We start from the raw sequence: 16,748 nt of genomic DNA on the forward strand, positions 1-16,748 counted from the left end.
ATGAGCCCCAAAAGAAGGTGCCCCTATCCTTCATTATTTCCAATGGAGGGAAGGCATTTAAAAGGTTTGCGGTCCCTTTAAATGCAATGGCCAAAACTCCCTTTGGAGTTCAATTATGCTTGTCACGCTTGCTCCTGGTTCCACTCCCAAAGTCGCCAGATATTTCTTGAATTGGACCTGGCAAGTCTACTTCCTTCTATCGACTGAGGTTCCTCCCCCGCCTGGTCCCCTGGGGAAAGAAGGAAAGAGCTTCATTTACCCAGTTCCCTGGATCCTGTGCGAGAAATACAACAAAAGCTCCTTTAAGACCAACAGGTGCTAATGTTTTAAGCATGTTTATAAAAAAATCTTTGTGTTTGTTTGAGTCCTTTGTAAAGTTTATATCTCTGCTACATAATCTTAAATAGGTATACACATGGCCTGGCCTGACATGGCATGGCCCAACAAGGCCTCATTTATGTCAGATCCGGCCCTTGTAACAAATGAGTTCGACACCCTTGCATTAGCCCTTGTTCTTACCCATGTGAACGAGTGATTTGTATTTTGGCATCAGTCTTAAATTGCTAGAATTCAGCAAGTAGATGCTTTCTTTCCAGCTTATCCCACTCAGTCACTTTCTCTTCGCTGCCACATAGAACTGCACTTTGTCAGCATAAGCCACACTCTCTTTAAAACAGTGTTTCCCATCCTGCGGGCTGGAATCCAAATGTGAGTCACAAACCCTCTGAAAGTGGGTTACAGCCCTCCCTTCCTTTAAGGGATCCCTTCTCCTTCCATTCCAGTTTGATGTAGTGATTAAGTGTGCAGACTCTTATCTGGGAGAACCAGGTTTGATTCTCAACTCCTTCACATGCAAGAAGTGGAGTGTCCTTGGGTCAGTCATAACTCTGTTAGAAGCTGTTCTGGAGAGAGCAGTCTCTGTCACAGCTCTCAACTCCATCTACCTCACAGGGTGTCTGTTGTGGAGAGGGGAAGAGAAAGGAGATTGTAAGCTACTCCAAACTCCTTTGGGTAGTGAAGGGTGGTGTATAAATCCAATCTCTTCTTCTTCATTCCCACAAGCCCTAAAAACACTCCTTCTTTGATTTCACCATGATGGTAAATGAGAAGCTTAATACCACTTTGAGGAGCACTTTATCCCATATGTGCTCAAGCATATGTTTCATACATATGTTTACAGCACTGCACTGAGCAGCTTGGCTCAGAAGGAATTGGGAGAAAGGAAGGGAAAATATCTGGCTCTTTCATTTGACTAGACTACCAGTCAGGACAGTTTGAGCTTTGCTCCTGAGAATTCACAGAATATAAACTTAACATCCATAAAGTAGAAAATTCTTATACAGACATCTGCGTGAAGTGTTATTACATTATAGAAGCAGTGATTAGTTAACTGTTCAGGTGAGATGACATTCCTGTCTAGCTTATATCTGTTGAGTTACTCTCCTACTTTGCTGTCCATGTCCAGGAAAATTAAACCAGATAGTGAGGTGTCAAAGTAACTGTTAAATCTGAAGGTTTCTGACTGCTGCCAAATGTATGAAATAATGCTATCTGGATTTGGAATATTCAGAGCACAATCCTAAGGGGGGGGGGGGGCGGAAAGTCTTTTGGGAGCATATGATCCACTACATGGGCGCAAGTAAAATTTGCGCCCACGTAAGTCCAGCCCCACCATGGGGGAGGGAAGTTACATGGGCAGGGGGCAGCCAGAGTGCCGCTCCGCCTGAGAGCAGCAGCGCCTGAATATTGGCAGAAATGTAACAGAGCGAGGCGCTCTGGCACAGGAGGGGGTGGTTGGGGGTGCGGCCAGGCTTAGGCGGCTTCCTGAGTAGTTTGGGCCATGACACGGCCCGAGAGGCGCAACGTTACGTCTGCAAAAACAGCAGCATGTCCCATAGGCACCTATTGATGCCGAAAACAAAAGTCGCTGCCACTGTGGAAGCTCATACACACCTTAGGGAGCGGTGTTATTGCCTCATCAATCCCCTCGTGCCTCGGGCTGACAACCCCCCTCTCAACACCCAATTGCGGTCCTCCCCTCCTAGAAATATTTCTGCTCTGGCCTCACACAACTCAGTTGTTAGGGACAGCTTCGCATGGCGGGAAGTTCTGCCAGGGAGCTCCCTGACATGCAGACTTAGAGCGAGGAACAGGCAGGCACGTTGGTGAAGGGTTTTTCACTGTGTGGTTGCTTTGACAGTATCTTTGACTTGGGAGAGGGAGAGCGAGGTCTCTCCCCTAGGGCTAACTGCTAGTTTCCAAGTCTCCACAGGTTCCTGGAGGCTCAGCGTGGGAGGACTGTCGGCCATGGCTGGGTAAGTGCAACTGCGCACCCCCACTGTCCTCCCCCTCCCCTCACTCTAGACCAGGTGGTGTGTGAGCGTCTCTGGCACTTGAACCAAGTAATAGGCTCCAGCAGGGGGCATTTGCTGACCCCGCTCCCCTGTACCGCAGCCTGCTCCCTTCCCTTGGTCTGCCCTCTGCCATGTTTCCAACCCCTGGCAGGGCATGGTGTGTGTGTGTGTAGCAGCTGTCCCGATGTGGGGAGGTGGGTCAGAGACTGTCCCTTTATGAGAGCGCCTGGCTGAAAAGCAGCCTGCTCCTCCAGCTGCCGCCCCTGCAGGTGCTCTTGATCTGTCTCTGTTTTTCAGGTGGGAATCCAACACAGAGGCTTCCACATGTATCGCTCCACCCCCCCTCCACTCCCTCAGCTGTTTCTGCCCACTGCCCTGAATGGAGCCCCACCCACGGCGAGACTGCCCAGCGTCCACCAGGAAAACTGTTGCACTCTGTTCCAGAAAAATAAAGTCTGAGCTGTGCCCTCTGTTGTCTCTCCTGCTTGGCATCTGCTGCACGTTCCCTGGGCAACCCCCCCCCCCTCTGTCAGTGGCCTCTCCAAGGGAATGCCTGGGAGAGTGGGCAGACTTGGTTCTTGGGGGGGAGTGGGCTATGGGCTGCCACGCTGCCCCCATGTGGTTGGACAGGGGAGGGGGGTGCCGCCCCTCAGTCTGCCCTGGCTGACGGCCTACCCGACCGCACAGGGCTGTTGTGTGCAGGGCACAAAGGGGGGGGGCTGATGAAGTGGATGCGTGCCCAGCGGCTCGCACTCTGAGTTCTGCGGCCCCCAGGGGAGGTGTTCCTTGCACATAGCAGGGAATGGCGGCAGGGCCTCTGGGTAGTGGTGGGGAGTGTCTTTTGGACTTGGTGGTCTGCCCACTCCCAGCCATACATTCCAGCCACTGTTCAGGGCAGCGAACTCCTGCACTTTGTGGTTCTTGTTTGTCTGCGCATGCCTCTGCCCGTCTGTCTGCCATTGGCAGAGTCTCTGACAGCAGGTGGTTGTAAGGGAATTGACGACCTCTCAGGTGCGGGTTTTCCACCCCCTCTCCCGGTCACATGCAACGGGCTGGCCAATCCCGTAGTCCCGCGCGAGCCTGTGCCTCCCCCACCCCCGCCTCAGCAGCAGGCCAATGGCATGCGCATGGGTGGAATCATCATGGCAACGGGTTCTCTCTCACTCATCGGGCCTGCGCTCCCCTTCCATGCGTGCCATAACGTCTCCCCTTTGGGAGCCAACTGCGTCCGCCTATACTAGTTCTGCACTCGAGTGCAGCTACACGGCGGTTCTCAGGATTGGGCTGCCTCTGTATTTATGAAAAGGTGCATTTTGGGACAATACTAGTTAGAAAATTTCCAGCTGTGCATCTGAAAATACCAAAACAGATTTCATACCCATAATTTCTGACCACAATCTATTAAGATAAAACTGATTGCCACTTAAAAGTCTTGATTTAGAATCCCTGACTTCTTTTCAGATTGTAATGTCATTGTAGTGTTTCCTAAAGTACATTTTAGAACTGCATGTTTGTACCAGTAAAGGCCTGCAGTGCATTTTCTGTGAAAGACAGTTTTCTTTGGTAAAGAAAATTCTTTTTACTTCTAAGCCTCTCTTTTGGCTGCCATCCCAGAATTAACTTCAAAGTCCTTCACATGGGTATTATATTTAAAGAGCTACAATTTTATCTGTGGATACTGGACCAAATTAAGCCCAATGAATGTTTATTTCTGTGCTTTTAGAGTACAGTGTTCACTACGTTTAGGTTTTCTAGGTTATACCGGATCTGGATATTTATTATAAATTTCATTATATATAAAAATAACATTATACATATTGTTACAAGTTAGGCAGCATTCTAGAAAGAGGTTCTAACTGCTCCATCACACTAGACCTGCCCTGAACCCCCAGCCAGTATAAGACGCTGGTGCACATGAGCATCAGGTAGCGTTGCCAACTACAGCTTGACAACGTCCTGGGTATATTGGAAATGATGCCTGCAGAAGGCAGGCTTTGGGGAAGGAGCTTCTCAGATAAATATTTTCACAGAGTGGAAGCTATTATTCCCTCCTGGGAAATTGGATCTCTAAGTTTGGAGATCACCTGTAGTAATTCTAGGAAAGCTCCAGGCCCCACCTAGAGGGTGGCAACCAATGTTCCCTCTGAGCTGCAGAGTCTTGTGAGCAAAAATTCTACTTTGTAAGCTACTGGCATTAAAGTTGTGAGCTACTGGCATGAGCTACTGCATAAATTAGTGTGCTCTGAGGTCATCCTTCCTGAGCTAAGGCAAAAATGTGTGAGCTGGAGACCAAAAATGTGTGAGCTAGCTCGCACTAACTCAGCTTAGAGGGAACACTAGTGGCAACCTAACACCATGATGCCTGCTAATATCCTTCTTGGCACACACCAAGTGTTTTTAGAAAGTAGGTGGGGCTTTACCCAGAAGGGCTTTGGACTGACCAGTGGAGATTGGACTGGCCATGAAGATTTTAAAATATTGCTTCAGTAGGAGTTTCCAACCCCTGCATAAGTATTTTCACTGCATGACTGAAGGTAAGTTGTGTATAAGCAAAATAATATTTTAAATAGTATGTCCATTTTAAAAGGTACCCTGTTATGCAGTTTCTGCCTTCAAAGTGTTGCTATGAGAAAAATGCATAACTGTGATCATTGACAATTTTTTTGTTTGGCTCTGCCTCCCGTGACAGCCATTTTTTGTTGTTGAGCCCACCACCTTATATTAGAACTCCAAAATTGTCTGCAAGCTCAAAAAGGCTGAGGAGTGGACCCCTCAGTATCCAAAGCCTTTAAAAACTTCAGTACATCAACATCCTTGTGGGAGACGACACTTGTAGCAGTGAACATTATATAATTACTTTGTCTTGCACGCACAAAAAAGATTGTTGGTTCTCAATTTACTGCCAAATTATCAATTTCATAGGGAAGCTTTGAGTTCTAGCATTATTAGAGGGACGTTTTCTTTCTATCCACTATTTCAATTTCATTACTAATTTTATAAACTCCTGTCATGGCTCCACTTAAGTCCCCCCCCCAAACTAAACTAAAAAGTACTAGGCAGCTTTTATTTTTAAGAAAGATGTGCCCATCCCTTGATCATTGTACAATATCCTTGTGGAGAAGAGATAACCTGAGCTGTATACTTTATTCTAAAAGTTGCTGCACCAGAGATAAAAAGCATATAATTTATTTGCAATTCCTTTTATAATAGTTCATTAAAAAAACCCAAACTCTTACTGTACTGAACAATTCAGAAGGGCATTTTTATAAAGAAACAGGGCTGTATTATTAAAAGAATGATTCAGGAAGATGTTTCAGTAGACTGAACAGGACTGCAGACTAGACTACTAATACATATAGCGCAATGCTGTATGTTTTTAATCTTGCTCTCACTGCACTGTATTTCTACCTATGTGATACCATTTCTTGCATTGTTTCATACGCCATGTTTAATCATCACTCTTCATTTCCCATTTCTGAAATCCAGGTTATATTACATTGCTTATACATCTCATTACTTGTACTGGTTTACAGTATCCAAACTGCCTTGAGTCTCAGTGACAAAGGAAGACTATAAATAACATAACTAAATATATACCAGAATTTAAAGTATATCATTTTATGAATATATTAAAACATATTATTTGATAATATTATTTGAAATCAAAACTTAAACTGCAATTGTCCTGGGATCCTTCCCTGTGAACTCATCCTAGTCCTGAAACCAACCATAAGCAAAGCCAACCATAACCAATTTCTTCTTGCCACCTAGTAAGACATGGCTACAACATATGGACACACCTTAATGTGGTGGTGGTGGGGCTGTGTCTGTCATCAGAGCTGAGAGCAATACCATAAGGGGTCTAAAGTCCAAGCAGAGTCATTCAAAGTGGAATGGTCACAACTGAGAGAGTGGAGTTAGATGCATTCATCCCCTTCAGAGATCAAAGCCCACAGCAGCAGAAAAGAACAGATAGTTTCAATGGTCCTGGGGACAAAGGAATCCTTGAAGAGTAGCTACTGGGCGGTAGCAGTAGTGGAAGGTGATACTGGCACAGGATCTGTTGTAGACAAAAGCAGTGCCACTTCAGCAAATCTTGGTCACTACTGGGCAGAAGGCAATGATAAACCACTTCTGACCAACTCTTACCTTGAAAACCCTATAATGAGAAAATCCACAATGAAAAAGGCACACCGCTGAAAGATGGAGCCTCTAAGTCAGATGGCACTCAATCAGGTACTGTGGAAGATCTGAGGACAAGTAGAAATAGCACTATTCTTAATGACACAACAGGACTAAAGCTGAAAGGATATTCAGTTGTTGGCATGAATGGATGCAAAAGGAAAGTTCAAAGCTGTTCATTGCATATAATCGGAACATGGAACATGAGAAGTATGCATCAAGGTAAGCTCAAAATTGTAAAACAGGAAATGGAAGGTTTAAACATTGCAATCCTGGGAGTGAGCAAACTAAAGTGGACTGATTTAAGACATTTTCAGAAAATTACAAAGTGTTTTACTTGGGGAAACTATAGGTGCTAATGAGAAAGAAATTGAAAGCTTCTATGCAAGCGTCCAGGAAGAAACTGATGACACACCTAAACAAGATGTGCTAAACAAGAAACTGATGACACACCTAAACAAGATAATCATAGGTGACTGAAATGCAAAAGTAGGGAGAAAAGCAGAAACAAATATTGTGGGAAGATTTGAACTAGGAACATGAAATGAAGCAGGGGAGTGACTCAGAGTTCTATGAAGACAACAATTTGTTCATTGCAAACACATTTCAGTCAACAAAACAGACAACTGCATACATGGATACCACTGGATAGCCAATGTAGAAATCTAACAGATTACATCATTGGAAACTCAATAAAGCCACAAAAACTGAGTCCATCAAAATCTTAAGAAGGTTGTGTCAGAAAATATGGAAAACAAAACAGTGGCCCACAAACTGGAAACACTCAGTTTATATTCCAGTTTCAAAAAAGATGTCAAACAATGCAGCAACTATCAGACCATCACATTAATTTCTCACAAGTAAAGTTGTGCTCCAAATCTTACAACAAAGACTGTTAATATATATGGAACAAGAAATGCCAGATGTTCAAGCTGGACACAGAAAAGGAAGAGGCACTAGAGATCATATTGCAAATTTATGTTAGTTACTGGACCATACAGGAGAATTTTAGAAGAAAATCAGCTTGTGTTTCTTAGATTGCCGCAAAGTTTTTGACTGTGTGGATAATGAAAAACTAGTTGGTTTTAAAAGAAATGGGTGTGCTGCAGCATCTGATTGTGTTGATGTACAATTTGTACTCTGGACAAGAGGCCATTTAGGACAGAATACAGAGAAACAGAACGGTTTCCAATTGGCAAAGGTGTCAGACAAAAATGTATTTTATCTTCCTACTTCTTCAATCTATATGCAGAACATATCATAAGGAAAACTGGATTAGATTTAGATGAAGATGGAGTGAAAACTAGTGGCAAAACCATTAACAATTTGAAATATGCAAATAACACATTACTGGCAGAAAACAGTAAAGACTTGAGACAACTACTGCTGAAGGTTAAAAAGCATAAAGTGCCAAAGCAGCATTAAAGCTGAACATCAAGACGACAAAAGTAATGACTACTGGGAATTACAAAACTTCGAGGCTGACAAAAGTAAAATTGTTCAATATTTTCTGTTCCTTGACGCCAACACTAACGAAGAGAGAGACTGCAACCAAGAAATGAGGGAGGCCATGAAGGAGCTAGAAAAAAATTCTTAAGTGTAGGGATGTGTTGCTAGTGAACAGGATCAAGTTAATTCACACCCTGGTATTTCCCTTTACTATATATGGTGTGAAAGCTGACAATAGATTCTTCTGAAACCTGGTGTTGGAGGAGAGTTTTATGGATACTGTGGACTGCCAAAAAGACAAATAAATGGGCTCTAGACCAAATCAAGCCTGAACCCTCCCTAGAAGCGCAAATGACTGAAATGAGGCTATCATACTTTGGTCATATTATGAGAAGACAAGAGTCACTGGAAAAGACGATAACGCTATGAAAATTTGACCGCACCAGGAAAAGGGGAAGACTCAACGAGAGATGGAAAAACTCAGTCAAGCCGGCCCTCAGTTTTCAAAACCTGTGCAAGGCTGTTAATGCCAGGACACTAATTCGCCATAAATCGGAAGCGACTGGACTGGACTTCACACACGCGCAGTTCACATATCGCAGAGTGAACCCGTAAGAAGCAAAAGCCGGAGGGGGGGAGGGGGGAACCTGCAGCACCCTCCCTGCCACCCCCCATTTCCGGTCCGCCAGCTTTCCCATCCGGGGCAGCGTGAGATCTCAGCCATAGCGATGGCCTCAGCGGGGGCAATTCCGGTTTACTTCCGAGGGTTCCAGCTTCCCTCTTCCCCTTTTCTCTCCAGAGAGAAGGGGAAGAAAAAATAGAGGAGGCTGTTGGGTTCGGACCGCGCTGGGTCTGGCCCAGTCTGCTGCCTCTCCTGCTCTCTCCGTCTGGCTCCAGAGTAAGTGCTTGGGCGGCGGGAGGTTGTGGGAACTCAAGCGGCGGAGAGGAGCTGTTCCGGGTTGGGCCTGGGCCTGGGCCAGCGTCGATTGAAGCGAGTAAGACGCGCCAGGCTTGGCGGGTGTTTGAGGGAGGGAGCTTGTTCGCGAGGACCTGGGTAGGCCGCTGGAAATGCGCTCAGGGATCCTTGCTGGGCATGGTGGTGGTGGTGGCGGTAGGCTGGCGACTTCGTGGTTCGGGCTGGTTTCTGTAACAAAAACAGCGGATTGTGGGCGAAGGTATTGCCTGTTCCCCATTTCAGTTATGTACTATTATTAGCAGGCTTGCGCTGCAGTGTTTCCCAGGGTCGCACTTTCCCTTTAAAGACAAGCAACAATTATAAATGCATCTCCCCGGGCTTTCTTGATTGATTATTTAGTTTTCTGATTAAGTTGCCAGGTCTGTTTTGGAAAATACCTGGAGACTTTGGGGGTGGATCTGGGAAAGGGTGGGAGGTGAGGGGCCTCAGCATGGTTACAGTGGCATAGAGTCCATCCTTCAAAGCAGCCATTTTCTCCAGGGGAGCTGATCTCTGCCAGCTGGAGAGAAGTTGCAAAAGGGGGAAATCTCCAGGCCCCACCTGGAGGCTGGCAGCCCTATTTCTGATCAAAAGGGTTTTGTGCTTTGTTTAGAGAACTGTAGTAAGTTCTGTAAAAGGTAGACAAGTTTCTTCAAAAAGACTTGATGCCCACCGCTGTCGACCTTTCTTGGTAATCTATGGCCAGTTCTGCACTAGAGTCTTAATCCAGGCTCAGCCCTGCCCCCAGACAGATTTTCTACACTAGAATTATAGAATCATAAACTCATAGAGTTGGTTTCTATGATTCCATGATTCAAGTGCAGAATTTCAGTTTGGAGATAGGGCTGAACCAGGATTAAAGGTCTAGTGTGGAATTCTTTTATGCTTATCTGTAGGGAAGCACTGAATGTAATTTGTTGTTTTTCTTACCACATTCAGCAGCACTCGGTATAACTGAATATGTGTTTTAAAATACATTCTAAAATCCTCTGATGTTCTCAAGAATCCCAAGGCAGAGATAAAGGATCTCTTTAGACGAATCAATTAAAATGTTTGTCTTTAGATAAAAAGTCTGAAAGCTACAACTGTACTTATACATTATCTCATTGTTGGAACTGACAAAGAGCATCTGGTTTGCCCTTTCTCAGTCATGAAGGTATAAAGTATTAGTTCTTGAATTTTGTGAAGTGGAACTCACTTCTAAACTTTACTGTTTGAAATCCACCAGTGCAGTGCTGCCAGCTGTAGCAATGTTTTTTCATTGTTCATTGGATTGCATTGATTCATTGGATGTCCTGTGCTGTGTAACTGTTTAGCTTTTTATTTTGCAAGATCTGTTCTGTAATTATGCATTACCAAGCAACTCCTTCCAAAGACAGCAAAAAAGGCATTTTGTGAGCTAGAAATTGGGACTCTACAGCCCCTGTACAAGTCACAGCTATTTAGTTGTAGCAGGCCTGTGAGAAATCTGGTGAATGTATGGGATAGCTTAATCATAGAAAATTAAAAATAATAGAAAGGAGAAATATGTAAATCATTATTATACAACTTTATTTATAACCTGGCATTCTCACTGAGAGACTAGATTATGAAGGCTGGAGAATTTATGAACAGGAGTAGAAAGGGCAGGGAAAGGTGTATTGCAGTGATCTTCAGCCCTTCCAGATCTCGAACCTACTGAGCTACTTATAGTTGAATTCATAGTCACGTTACAACAGAGCAATAGGATGAGAGCTAGTCAAAGTTTTTGCCAAGGTAAGAGCTGTGATAGTTGACAGCAGACCAAGAGATTTGGGGCAGAAAACAGAAGGGTCAGCTCCAGGAAGTGTACTGTTAAGAACAACCTAGCAGTCCACTGCATAATGGAGTAACAGACTCCCATCACCAAGTAACCTCACCATCCTGCAGCTTTACTCAGCATGCACTCAAAGAGAGGCAGGAGGCATAGCAATCTTGCTTCCTTATAGGCCCACAAGCAGCAGACCCTTCCAAAAACCAGTAAACAAAACCTCATAGAAATAGGAGTGGTAAGGTAAAGTTTTAGGGGGGTGGGGGGTGGAAGCACTAGTCATTTTTGACTCTGGGGTGACATTGCTTTCACAGTGTTTTCACGGCAGACTTTTTACGGGTTGGTTTGCCATTGCCTTCTCCAGTCATCTACACTTTCCCTCCAGCAAACTGGGTACTCATTTTACCGACCTCAGAAGGATGAAAGGCTGAGTCAACCTGGAGCCGGCTACCTGAACCAGCTTCCGCTGGGATCGAACTCAGGTCGTGAGCAGAGGGCTCCAACTGTAGTACTGCAGCTTTACCACTCTGCACCACAGGGCTCTTGTTTTAGAACAAATTGCTAAATTAGTAAATCACTGGATCCAGGTACTACACCTAGGAATTGTTAATGAATTCAAATGTAAAATTGCTGATCACCTAACAAAGATGTACTCTTCCACAGTAGAGTTACCCTCCTTAGCAGGGGATTGGTATTAATCAGTTAAACAACAGTTTTGTTTTTAATTGATGCAGGTAGGAACTGGGAAATTTCAGGCCTATTAGACCGATGCCTCTTTCAAGAGAATGGGTGGAAGTTAAAATTAAATGCATAGAACAACCTTTGTTCAGAGTAGCTCAATATCATTTCTGTTAAGGTTTGCTTCACCAGCTTTTGGAATTACTTGAAAGTGTGAACTGGTAGACGTTTTCCATGAGTTTCCAAAAAGTTTTTTTAAAAAACCCACAGAATATACTTAGTAATCATAACGTAAGATTGGTAGTGTTATGCAGAATGTAAATGATTGGACCAGAAGTTAGGAGACCTAGTTTAAAAGCTTTTATACTGTGAAGCTCACTGTGACTTTGGGCCAGCCACTCTTTCATTCAAACCTACGGTACCGTACAGGGTTTTTATGAGCATGAAATGGGGAGGGAAAGCATATATGGCACCTTTGAAGGAAAGTAATAAAGAGAGTGGTCCTATTGTTGTCTAGTTAAGTAATAGAAGGTAGAACATTTTTCATAGTTGGAGAGGAGCCAGTCACCTAAGGATATGGATTGCAACCACTGATACTTAAAGATTGTTCCTCAGTTATCTTAGAGTGAGCAATTAGCCAAATGTACAGATGACAGCAAATTATTTAAGTTTATTATGATGCACACTGAAGCAAAAAAATTATGCTAAGCATGTATACACCGGTCTGCATTGTTATCTTAATGCCTTTATATTTATATGTGGTGAAGCCACATATGGAATACTGTGTACAGCTCTGTTTGCTGCCTCTCACAAAGGATGTACAGCTGGAGAAGGTACACAAAGGGTGAGACAAATTACCAGTGTTTTGGAGCTCTTTCCTGTGAGGAAAAGCTATAGTGTGTGGGATTTCTTAGCTGAATGGAATTAATTTGAGTGACTTCAGTGCGGTCATAATAGAGACTTATGTCATGTGGAGAAAGCAAGCAAAAAAATATTTCCTCCTACATAATACTAGGACTTGGGGATACTTAGTGTGATTGGTTGCCAGTAGATTCAGGGCGGACTCAAGGATATCTCTTTTCAGTTAGTGCTTAGTTGACTTATGGAGTTGTCTGCAGCCAAATATGGTGATGGCTTTTGGGTTACACAGTTTTAAAAGAGGACTAGACAGATCCATGGAGGATAGACTTAGCAACAGCTATTAGCCATGACTTCAAATTTTACTTTGTTTACATAGAAAATTGATATGTCACATTTCCAGAGACCTGCTCAAGCCGGCTCACAGCTAGAATAATAAAACAAAACAAACCAGCATATAAAAAGCAATATAAAATGGACACTGAGTTGCCTAAAATTATATTTAGACCTCAGGCTAGAAACAGACCGCAAATAGCTAACCGGGATGGAACCCCTTAGTTAAAAGGTTGGGTTAAAAGAAATGTTTTGGTCTAATATCTAAAGGAAAAGCTTCAGGCAAGCCTCAAGGGCAGCACATTCCAGAGGCAAGGTGCTGCCACTGAAAAGGCACTATCTCTGGCCACCCATTTCACCTCTGCACACTGGGAAGGGTTTGAAACAAGGACCTTAACCACAGCACGTCTGCTCATATTTTAACATTTCTAAGGCTGTATGAGAGTCTGGATAAATGGAACTTGCAGGTTTGAGGTAACATGACTCTGAGTATCAATTGTTAGAGGCTAGATGATTGGAGAAGTCTTTTTGCCTTCATGGAAACCATCTTCCTGGACTGGGTCCAGACTGGCATTTTAAGCTGGCTCAGGGCTGGGATACAGGTGGACCAAAAAAGCATGACCAAACACGCACATCTGTCTCCTTTCCCACTCCCACACTCACCCCATCAGAAGTCGTCCCAGTCCCACCGCAAAAAAAATTGGAGGAGCACCTCCAAGGTGCTTTCTGGCCATCTGAACAGCCAGAGAGCACCAGAAACACTGGTGCTTGAAGTGCCTGAACACTGTGGATGCTCCTCCAAGGTGTGCATGGCCCACCCCTGTCTCAGCAGCATGCTGTGTGCTGTCTGGCTGTCCCAGGGTGCTTCAGTTTGTGCTGGCCCGCTTCCAGGTCAGCACAATGCTACCCCAAGCTGCCGGTGTGGACCCAGCCCTGTTGATGTATTTGCAGACCTGTTGATGTATTTGCATTTTTCTGCTGGGAGAAGGAAGGACAAATACTTACCTTAGTTTTCCCATTTAGAAGATTCTGTTTGATTCTACGGATAATTAAATGTTTGAAAAGGGGGCACTTTGACTTTTGTGTAGTAGACAGCAGAGAAAGTTCTAAAAACCCCCAAATGTATGTTCTATTACTCTTTCTGACCTTGTAGCATTACTTTAAGATTTGTGAATATTTTAGATGAGCTTTATGGGAAATGTCTCTCTGAGAATTTAGAAATTAAAGTGCCTTTTTGTAAGAACCCTGAATGGGTAATTTGTTGATGCTGGCAGAACAGTACAGCTGCTGCACATCTTCATTATTTTCAAGAGATGCTTGTCTGAAATGGCTCTGTATATATTTGTGCCTTAATTATAAAAAAATGAAAAATGCTATTCTGAAACTCTTAATTTCTTGGCTGTCAAAAACCAGGCTGAATTTATCAAAGCTTTCTAACAACAACATAATCACTGTGGTTTTTTTCCCTATTGCCTGACTTCATATTTTTTTTAAAAAAATATTGATTATAGGTGGAAGAATACATGTTTACTTTTAGCCTAGAAGAGCATGTTCCCAAATTCTTCCAACTTGGGTCGTCCACCCTTCCCTCCAAAGCACCAACAATACAACTTCTTCAGCAATCTTCCAGTGAATATACCTCCTGTTCTGCTTTATCACCAGCAAATTATTGATCATCCCCAATTCCAAAATTCAGCGTAAGTGTATCTGGGAACTGGTGCATGAAAACAAAATGCTCAGCCTCTTTGCAGGACTACACATTACCATTTCAGAGAAGTAAATAATTTCCAGTTATCCAGTTGGACTTTGAGGCTGTTTTTTGTTTATAGGAATTCAGATTTAAATAATCGTCTGAAATAGTTTGTTTTATTGTATACAGTGCATTTGAAGATTGTCAGTAAATGGTTGTGTCCTATCATTCAAGTGTCTGTAGTATTCCTTTAGCAGCTATGTGAATAATAATATTTTCAAATAATAATATTTCAAATATGAAATAATCATGCATTTTAATCTTCCTAGAGCTCTGGTGAGTGGTAATCTTTCAACTGTCCCTTCTGTTTCACCACCACCCTTCACCTATAGAAATGGCAGCCCGGTGCATACATCAGCCACACCTGCATCATTCCGAGGCAGAAAGTAAGGACACTATGTGTATAACTATTGGACTATAAGACATGTTATTTTGTAGCCATATAATATCTTCTACAGTGTAGTAACAAGCTGGCCCCCATGAAAGTTGCACGGCAGAGCCATCACGGATAAGGAAGGCCTCTACGTACTTAGTAGGTTCCCTAGTATGCATAAATATATATCTACTTAAATTAACCAGGAGAGAGAGAGAGACCTTAAAAAGTCACCTTTTTAAGAACTAAGAATTCTGCACAAGTAATGTGGTAACATCACAGTTGAGAGTTAAAGGGGGAAGGAGGAAATCAACCTGTTCAAGCCCATGGAAGAACAGAATATTGAAGGCCAGAGGGAGTTCAGAGTGGTTATTTTATTTTTTTCTGTACATTTTTATCCTGCCTTTCCTCTAAGGCATCAAGGGTGGCACACATGGTTATCTCCCCTGCTCTGTTTTATCCTGGCAACAACTCTGAGAGGTAGGTTAGGCTGACGGTGAGTGACTGGCCCAAGGTCACCCTGTGAGTTTACACAACAGATCTCCCTAGATGGCCAGGAGTTAGAGTGGAAAGTTTAGAGTCTTTATTGGCCACCTGCGCATCTCCATATCTGAAATGATTGCATGTTTTCCTCATCACGTTCTTTAATTGTGGAAAACCAAGGAGAGATTCCTGTCCACAGTCATAGCTGTGGATGCCTGTCTGTTTCTTGGGTACTTTTACTGGAAACAGTGGGGGGTGGTACAGAGAGGTCCAGAGTAATTCTTTGCCTTGGTCTCTGACCAGTATAAATCCAATGTGTGAATTATGCTGTAGTGCCAGAATGCTTTATATATGTGGCTTTCTTTATTTGCAGTGTAGCAAACTCTAAGGGAATCTTTTTATTTCAGATTCCAAATTGTGTTTGATGGCATACTCAATAGTTGGTTATTTTTAACAGGAAACATTTAGAAATATTTTTTGCATGTATAGAGTTAATTTTGTTAAAAAAAAAAAAGAAGATCCCATTTGAGTGCTATGGCCAAAGCATGGTTTGGCTGTTATTAAAGGGCTGCAGGTGAGCATTTTCCAGCCTCTTTCCTAGTACATGCTGGTTCTCTTCTCTGTTTCCTGGGCATCTACCTTCCAAGTTCTACTGAATTTACCCCCCCCCCCCCCCAATATTCTCTCTGAAATTACACTGAGGATGAGAAACCTACTGATTATTTGAATTTCTGGCTTTTCAACATCCGTCTGACAGCTGTAGTTTTTTCTGATGTCAGAAGCCTGATCAGCATTAGGATTGTAACCCAACTGGAACTATACTATAATGACAGGAACTTTAATCAGTAGTGCCAGCACTGACAGTGTTTAAAGCATCTTAGATGCTGTACAGATAACTGTGTTACTCAGTGTATATTTAGAAAGTAACAGACTCATGCTAAACTTGTGAAGGTTTTTGGAAGCAAGACATTTTGTAATGAGTTGACTGTAATAAAATGAATGCAGATTAACTGCGTTGATCTTTAAATATTTGCCAAATGAAATAGAGGTTCTTTTTTGCCCAGATCAAACACTTTACTGTCTGTGCAATCTAAACTTGCACAGACACATTCTACGTTTTGAATGGCTGTTGTGGTAAGTTTTTCTTAACTCACACTCTTTCCTCCCACCTTTTTTCACTGGGTGCACACTGCACACAACTTCTCACTACAGCACTTCTTGGCGTTCAGAATGACTTCTGTGAATAGTGTATATTTCAGAAAGAAAATTGTATGTGTTGTACACAAGAATGGCTTGAGCAGATTGACAGTTGAAATTGCATTTCAGATGCATCTTTCCAGGGGGCACACAGTCAGCAGTTGTTGCATTCTGTGTCAATAGTCTTGTGCATTCTTTTGAATCCCCTGTAAGATTTTCGTCTCTCTTTATCAAGGCTGGGCATCCCTGTCTTTTAAAAGAATATACGGTCTAGTGGGAACTTTCACAGTGATTAATTGGTAGCATTTATATTGTTTGCAATCAGCCTGCTTTATTGTTGCATATTT

At 43.2% G+C, this 16,748-nt stretch overlaps 1 protein-coding gene across 2 annotated transcripts in view; it reads left to right on the top strand.

Moving 5' to 3' along the window:
- Positions 1–8,626: 8,626 nt before the first annotated feature.
- TENT2 (terminal nucleotidyltransferase 2) overlaps positions 8,627–16,748 on the top strand; it is a 41,425-nt gene continuing 33,303 nt past the window's right edge. The window contains exons 1-3 of one of the 2 annotated variants that reach the window (XM_060235864.1): positions 8,627–8,883; positions 14,110–14,295; positions 14,618–14,734. In XM_060235864.1, coding sequence (XP_060091847.1) covers positions 14,147–14,295; positions 14,618–14,734 — 266 coding nt within the window. In that variant the 5' untranslated portion in view covers positions 8,627–8,883; positions 14,110–14,146. Of the gene's footprint in view, positions 8,884–14,109; positions 14,296–14,617; positions 14,735–16,268; positions 16,339–16,748 lie in introns of those variants that run through there. The other variant, XM_060235865.1, reaches the window with a different exon arrangement.

This window comes from Heteronotia binoei, chromosome 4 (assembly GCF_032191835.1).
Source record: "Heteronotia binoei isolate CCM8104 ecotype False Entrance Well chromosome 4, APGP_CSIRO_Hbin_v1, whole genome shotgun sequence".
NCBI classification, from domain to species: Eukaryota; Metazoa; Chordata; class Lepidosauria; order Squamata; family Gekkonidae; genus Heteronotia; species Heteronotia binoei.